At 37.5% G+C, this 8282-nt stretch overlaps 1 protein-coding gene across 1 annotated transcript; it reads left to right on the top strand.

The window, feature by feature from the left end:
* Nucleotides 1–4140: 4140 nt before the first annotated feature.
* On the top strand, nt 4141–7961 carry LOC112764777 (uncharacterized). The gene is made up of 8 exons (XM_025810549.3): nt 4141–4722; nt 5161–5308; nt 5424–5574; nt 5772–5897; nt 6019–6099; nt 6189–6381; nt 6462–6732; nt 7373–7961. The coding sequence occupies exons 1-8, from the start codon at nt 4492–4494 to the stop codon at nt 7639–7641; spliced, it is 1470 nt and encodes a 489-aa protein (XP_025666334.1). The 5' UTR covers nt 4141–4491; the 3' UTR covers nt 7642–7961.
* The last annotated feature ends 321 nt before the right edge of the window (nt 7962–8282 follow it).

Consider the following 8282-nt stretch of genomic DNA (forward strand, 5'->3'; position numbering starts at 1 on the left):
CTTGATTCCTTGCACTATTGGTGATGTTACCATTCAGAGGGCATTGTGCGATCTTGGAGCAAGTATCAATCTCATGCCACTTTCTTTGATGAGATAGCTCCATATTGATGAGGTAAAACCGACTATATATTCTCTTCAACTTGCTAATTGTTCTATTAAATTTTCACTTGGAGTCAGGGGCGGAGCTAGATGAAATATTAGAGGGGGCTAAAAATATTTACACAATAAAATAAGACTAAAATAAAATTTTAAGGAGGACTAAACTGAAATTTACATATAATTTACATGTAAAAAATTAAAATTAGCGAGGCCATTGCTCCCTTTTCCTTCTACATAGCTCCGCCCCTGCTTGGAGTTGTTGAGAATTTGCTAGTGAAGGTGAGAACATTTATATTTCCTGCTGATTTTTGTGATCTTGGACATGGAGGAAGATGTAAATGCCTCTATTATTCTGGGACGACCGTTTCTAGCAACTGGGAGAGCTCTCATTGATGTGCAAAAGGGGGAGCTCACTTTGAGAGTTAATGATGAGCAAATAGTTCTTAATGTGCTTGAGGCCTTGCAGTATCCCAATGATTCTGAGAGATGCATGAAGATTGATTTGATTGAGCCATTGATTCAAGAGGTTTTAGAAATAGAAGAATTTGACAGTTTCTTAAAGCCTCCCGGGGAGGAAGTTTCAGCTGAGATTGATGATTCTCCACCCTCCAGGGAGGAGCCACATGTGCTCAATGAGGAAAAATGGGCACCAAAACATGAATTGAATCCCTTACTTCCTTCTCTCAAGTATGCTTTTCTGGGGGAGAAGGATTCATATCCAGTGATTATAAGCTCTTCTTTTAGTAGTTGTGAAGACTGAAGAGGAGGCGTTAATACATGTGTTGAGAGACCATAAAACAGCTCTCGGATAGATCATTGTTGACTTAAAAGCGATAAGCCCAGCCACGTGTATGCACAAGATTTTGCTTAAGGAAGACTCTAAACCCGTTGTGGAACCACAGAGGTGGCTTAATCCAACGATGAAAGAAGTGATCCAAAAAAAGGTTATGAAGTTTGGGAGACCGGGTTCATTTATCCTATTTCTGATAGCCCTTGAGTGAGCCCGGTGTAAGTTGTTCCTAAGAAGGGAGGAGTCACAGTGGTTACAAATGAGAAGAATGAGCTGATTCATATAAGAGCTGTCATGGGTTGACGTACGTGCATTGACTATAGGTAGCTCAACACTGCTACTAGGAAGGACCACTTTTCTTACCTTTCATTGATCAGATGCTTGAAAGGTTAGCTGGACATGCGTTTTATTGTTTTCTGGATAGCTATTCAGGATATAATCAGATTGTAGTGGACCCTCAAGACCAGGAGAAGACGACATTCACTTGGCCTTTTGGTGTGTTTGCTTACTGCCGGATGCCATTCGAATTGTGCAATCCCTCAGCAACTTTTTAAAGGTGATGCTTTCCATATTCTCTGACATGGTTGAAAAGTTTATTGAGGTATTTATGGACGACTTTTCTGTATTTCGTAATTTTTTTAATACTTGCTTGCACCATCTATCCTTAGTCTTGAAATGATGCCAAGAGACAAATTTTATTTTAAACTGAAAAAAATGCCATTTCATGGTGACTGAAGTTATTGTTCTCGGGCACCGGGTTTCAAGCAAAGGAATAGAGGTCGATTGGGCCAAGGTGGAGGTAATTGAGAAATTACCACCACCCGCTAATGTGAAGGCAATACGGAGCTTCTTAGGCCATGCAAGTTTCTACAGAAGGTTCATAATTTAATCATCACCATTCCACAAACGTTCGAATCACCAAATGCACACCAAATAGAAATCCAGCATCCAAGATCCAAAATCAAGCTCTCAACACCACCAATTTACCTCCAACACTCATAATTCAATCTAATACCATATAAATATCACTAAATCAACATCAAAGCTTACTAACTCAATTATTCACAGAGGGTTTGAGAGTTCTCACCTTACTCATGCACCAATTGAACAAAACCCAATAATTTTCCCAAGTTAAGTTGATTCTAAAACACCAAAATAATCACAAGTCTTAATATCCAATGTCCAAATTTTGAAATTAAGCGAGTGAGCAGCTGGGTGAAAAACTGAGACTTACCTACCAAATTGTTCGGTGGATTTTTGTAGAGTTCGACATGGTAGTAGCGTGGCCATAGACGGTGCGGCGATTGGAGCTTCGGATTGCAAGTTGTGTGGATTAGAAATTGAAGCAAGGGTTTGGAGCTCTCTCTTCTTTCCCCTTTTGATGTTATACGGGTGGGGCCATGGGCCCAGTTTAGGCTCGGTCTAATTGATTCGGTTTGTTAGTCTGGTTTTGGGCCAAAATATTTAAAATTAGTACCGAAATTCGTATTTTTAATATTTCTACCTCTTTGGATTAATAAAATTTAATTTCCTAACTTCTTTAATTAATAATTAATTTATTAACTAATTATTCATTAATTACGCGGGATTTATACGGACGGTTGACTAGCAGACCATGTAGCGAATTGTAGAGCAATTCCGCACGGCCAGAGAGCATGGTGCCTTCTATGGTGTACCTTTCTCTACCTCACCAGTGACTATCTCGGTTTGGGTGTCTCAGATGTCCTCGGGTGCCAGCTCCTCTTACGGACTAGATCTCCAGCCAGGGTCTCAGTATGTTAAACCTCTTTCCATTGACTATGATCGACTTATGACTACCTCACATTGGTTACTTCCCCCGCCTCAGTATCCACCACCGCCACCACACTTCCAGACACAAGCGACTGATCAGGCACACCCGTACCTTTCACAGCCTCCTCCGCCACCGTCACATGCAGTGGCCTTTCCACCACCACCGGCTCCTCAGGATCCGTGAGGCCGCAGACCACCTCGCTAGACCCAGCCTCCCCCTTGTGGCACTGGGCATCACCTTCATTACCCTAGGGACCAACATCCATGATCGGTAGTACGTGTTGTTAGATTAGTTAATAGTTTATCCTATATTACTCTAAAGTACAGTATTTTGTACCAAAATTTTACATTATAGTGATTATGTACTCATACCTTGTTTAACGAATTTTTTTAGTTACTACTCATACCTTGATTAGGGTCATCATCAGAGGAACCACTTTTGTGGCTATCAGCAGCATACTCTTCATCGGATTCCTCATTCTCAATGTCCATGTCTTACCCTAGACTAGCACAGTGCAATGGTCGTGGTGCGAGTGAAGGGTCATCCGGTATAAAGTTCGAGCCGCCAGCACCACCACCACCAACATCACGAACCTCTATAGAAAGCTCCACCACTTATTCAACTATAATTATGTCGTGCACGTCAAACATTAGGCGTACATGTTCATCGCCATCGAGCTAGAATAGACGAAACCAAAATACACCATTCCCCATCGGTGCTAGCAGTCTATACCCAACTCTACCAACTTCTTTTCTCTTCCCACCGCCGACGTGTGTCAATATCATACTTTTTAACTCGGACAACGAATTTGCTCTTCAAGTGCGGAACAGTGTAGAACTCTCACACTCAAATATAATTCCGCTGCCACTATTTCTCATCCGACAGTTGGAATACACCATCACAACAAAGAAACTACTGCAACTAGACATTTTTGCTAAATTTTTCGAAGAAAAATGGAAGAGAAAGAAGAATTGAGAGATTTGTTGGTTTTCCTTATCCTTTTATAAGGTGTTGATTTTTGTTGTACTCTATCTCGTTTACACGGGTAAACGTTTTTTAATCCCACATATCTAGTTTATAGTGTAAATGAGATAAATATAGCCATATTTCGTTTACACTAAATGAATGAGATATGACTAAACCGTTGTCCTACATGATACATTGCCACGTGTTCGTACCGTGTAAACGAGATAAATCACTTAATGAAAATCCGTAAATGCCTTTAAATTAATGTATATTCGTAATTAAAATATTTATTTGATGAATTTAGATCTTCTAAATTTTGAATTTCACTTTAGAGGATAAATCTCTCATAATTTATTTTATAGGTGAGATCAAGAGAAAATATGATAGAGAAACTATTTAAGGATAAAATAATTTTACTTTCAAAAAGTAAAAATTCAAAATTTAAAGGATCTAAATTTTTATTTTATTTATTTAAAAAAATCCTTTTTCATTTAGAAAATTTCAATGTTTTGATATTGTTTTCCTTCCAAATTTGGGAAAAAAAAATAGAGATCCAATCATCCAAATGGAGAGAAAAGTGAAAACCCTCCTTTAGAGAATTTGAACTTTTCAACTCATTTTCTTCCACTTTCTTAAATCCTCAGTTCCTCACCAACCTTCACTCTTGTTATCGCTCTCATAATCTCGACCCTTTTTGGTGGATCTATTGAGCTCTGGCGTAGCATAATTAGGAGTAGTAGCAGCTGCTGCAGAAACAAGAAAAAGTGTTTTCATGGCGGAATCGCGGTGATGTTTGAGTTTGGAGGTGGCGTTTGGAGGAGCTGCTGAGTGCTGCTTAGAGGACATGGAAGGTCGTGGCGGTAGCAGCGGTGGTGGGAGGAGGATTACGGTGAGTCCGAGGCCGTGCAGTGGGCGGAGAGTGGTGGCGAAGAAGAGAACACGTGGTGGTGTAGGAGGAACAGATGGGTTCTTGAACAGTGTGAAGAAGCTTCAGAGACGCGAAATCAGCTCCAAACGAACCCGTGGGTTCAGCATGAGCGATGCGCAGGAGAGGTTTCGCAACATCAGATTGCAGGTTCCCTAATTTATTTAATTTAATTTAATACTTTTTTTTTTCATTTTAAATTACACTTTGACATTTTGCTGATGATTCCTTTTTGAATGGATTCAAAAAAGAGTAGTGAATCTTAGACATGTGATTTGCTTATTATACCTTCGAGAGTGATACTCTTTCAAAGAGAAAGGTTTTGAAGCTTGGTTATGGTATTAATTTCACAAACAATTTGCTTTCTTATTTTAACTCAAAATCTTTACTGTGCAATATTTGAAATCATTGCTTCTTGTGGTTCAAGGTGATAATGATCATTGTTTTCATTCTAATTGTTTGATGGATGTTATCTGTGGCCATGTTTTTCTTTAACTGAGAATTGAGATGTGTACTTTTCCTTATTATGGTCAATTTCGCCATTCCTTGCGATTATATCTGAGTTTGATTAAGGGTATCTACTTATAGGAAGAATATGATACACATGATCCAAAAGGCCGTCCCTCCGTGGTATTACCCTTTCTGAGAAAAAGGTCAAAGATTATTGAGATTGTAGCAGCACGGGACATTGTTTTTGCTCTTGCACAAAATGGTGTTTGTGCGGCATTTAGCCGAGGTAGGGAAAGTAACTCGATCATTTCTTCAATAACATTATATGTTACTACAATGTACAGTTTTATTTTGTGACATAAAAGTAGATATTAGATGTATTTTACACATTACAATTGCAGAGACCAATGAACGGATATGCTTCTTGAATATCACTCCAGATGAAGTTATCAGAAGCTTGTTTTACAACAAGAACAATGATTCACTTATCACAGTTTCTGTCTATGCTTCAGACAGTTACAGTTCTTTGAAATGCAGAAGCACAAGGATTGAGTAAGTATAGCTCTGCATGTTTTTATAAATAATACTTCTACCCTTGGTTCTCATGCTGAATGATAGAAAGACACACAGACAAGTTAACAATATCACTAAACTTGCAAACAGATAGTGTAGTAGATAGCAAAAGCTGATTGTCCAATTTTGTGTTATTTATTGTGTTGCTTGCTAAAATATCTATCTACATTGTTCAGATATATAAGACGGGTTCAATCAGATGCTGGTTTTGCTCTTTTCGAATCTGAGTCATTGAAATGGCCAGGTTTTGTGGAGTTTGATGATGTAAACGGGAAGGTACTCACGTACTCTGCTCAGGATAGGTAAAATACTTTTCTGTTTTGATTTTTTTTTTTTCCCTTTTTGTCGTCTTCTTTCCCCTGGTAGAGATATAATGAATTCTTGATTGAGACTTACTTTTATTTGGGTTTTTTTTCTCTGTAGCATCTACAAGGTGTTTGACCTAAAAAACTATACAATGTTATACTCCATTTCAGATAAAAATGTACAGGAGATTAAGATCAGGTGGTTTTCCTTTTTGTGCTTGTGTGTCTTTTATTTAATTTTGTGCCTTACACTATTTATGCTGCTTAATCTTGTTTTTCTTTTGTCAGTCCGGGGATCATGTTGTTGATTTTTGCTAAATCAAGCAGCCATGTCCCACTTAAAATTCTTTCAATAGAAGATGGTACTGTTTTGAAGTCTTTCAATCATCTCCTTCATCGGAATAAGAAGGTGGATTTTATAGAACAGTTCAATGAAAAGCTTCTTGTGAAGCAAGAAAACGAGAACCTCCAAATTCTTGATGTAATTTTTCTGTTTACCAGATAGTTGTACACATTGTCCTACATCATGATATCTATCTAACTTTCTTTAATTAACCTTAGGTGCGGACTTTTGAGATAACAGAAGTCAGTAGAAGTGAATTTATGACACCATCTGCATTTATATTCCTGTATGAGAATCAATTGTTTCTTACATTTCGAAATCGAACTGTGGCTGTCTGGAACTTCCGTGGAGAACTTGTAACTTCTTTTGAAGATCACCTCTTGTGGCATCCTGATTGCAACACAAACAACATATATATAACCAGTGACCAGGATCTCATCATATCATACTGCAAGGCTGATTCTGATGATTCGTTATCTGAAGGAAATGGTACTTCTTTCTTTTTTCTTTTTTTTCTTTTTCCTTTTAAAAAATATCTGCTCAGTTGGCTCCATATTGGGGCTTTGTGCCAATTATTATTCACTTATTTACTCGCCTAAATCATTGAACATCAAATTTGTTTGGTTTAGTTTTTTGGAAAATTACATTTAAAGAACTAGGATGAAAAAATTGCTATGAAAGGGGAAGGAATTGATTTGTGTTTAGTTTGAATATTTCGAAAGTAAGTTCCAGAGAGGAGTTTTGTTTCAGATAGATAAAGTAAAATTTACCTTTTCAAACATAACCACTTAAAGGATATAGCATAATTTTTAAAGGCGAACAATATAATATTGGGGGTAATAGTGAATTTCATTTTGGAAATACTTTTGGCAAAATGAGAAGTATCTTTAGATTCACTTTCGTCAAAAGTAATTTTGGAAACCCCAATAGTAACTTTGAAAATGCAAAATGGAACCAAACATAATGTTTTTACTTTATAGACTCCCCTCAACTTCAAGACACACAAAAAGCTGGGTTTGCTAAATGTCCCTTTCCCATGTCATGTAATATTTCTTTTCCAGTGTTGTTTCAAGGGAGCGCTTATCATTGAAGGTGCATAACTAACAAGTTCTGCTTTCTTTTAATCCAGCGGGATCCATCAATGTCAGCAACATTCTAACTGGTAAGTGCCTTGCGAAGATAAAAGCAAGCAACAGCTCTCCCATTGTAAACCAATGTAGTTGCGGCGACGATTGTTCAGGTAGCTGTCGTAACACGAGGAAACAAAAACATGACACCAAAACTAGGAGCACAGTTGCAGAAGCTTTGGAAGATATTACTGCTCTCTTCTACGATGAAGAGCGCAATGAGATCTACACGGGCAATAGCCACGGTCTGGTTCATGTCTGGTCCAACTGATGTGTTGCTATATTTATTGTGCCTTGTTCCTTGTATTATCTTCCTTTTTTTCCATGATTAGAAGTGTGATGAGTTAAAGGCCAATGCAGCATTGTATGATTCCTGTAACTGGTCTCACCTGGACACCTAGTGGTACAAAGCTTAATTGTTGTTGGAGGTGATAATTCTATGTTATAGGTTAAGTTTGTTTCTTAGGTAGCAAGAAATCTGTATTAAGTGAAATACTCTGTTCGGATAACTAGCCAAAAGTTGTGTATCCTGTAATTTACATTACATTTATGGATCCACCTCTTGGATGGAAATGTGAATAATGTTCAAAATCCTCTCTGGCCATATGTTTCTTTGATGCTGGTCTTTGCTTCATGGTGGCAATAAGTGAATTGTTTACTTATTTTTTTTATAACATTATCTAGAATGTTCTAAATGTACACTTATTTGGGTTCAAATGCAATGCAATCTAATCAAATTATAGTTGCTCATTTAATCTACTACACCAAATCGAAAATCTATTTATATTTAGTAAGAATGTTATTATGTCAAAAATAATATTTTTGACAAGATATTATTGAACTCTTTAATAAGTCAGTGTTCGATAAGTTTAGACTTCGATTATTGCTTAGTGCAAAAAATATTGCATTGTT

Source organism: Arachis hypogaea, chromosome 17, assembly GCF_003086295.3.
Source record: "Arachis hypogaea cultivar Tifrunner chromosome 17, arahy.Tifrunner.gnm2.J5K5, whole genome shotgun sequence".
Lineage (NCBI taxonomy): Eukaryota > Viridiplantae > Streptophyta > Magnoliopsida > Fabales > Fabaceae > Arachis > Arachis hypogaea.

Excerpts from the sequence above, each read along its gene's own strand:
- LOC112764777 (XM_025810549.3), top strand. The coding sequence starts at position 4,492 with ATGGAAGGTCGTGGCGGTAGCAGCGGTGGTGGGAGGAGGATTACGGTG. Across the intron at positions 4,723-5,160 it reads TTCGCAACATCAGATTGCAG|GAAGAATATGATACACATGA; the intron begins GTTCCCTAATTT and ends ATCTACTTATAG. Across the intron at positions 6,100-6,188 it reads GTACAGGAGATTAAGATCAG|TCCGGGGATCATGTTGTTGA; the intron begins GTGGTTTTCCTT and ends TTCTTTTGTCAG.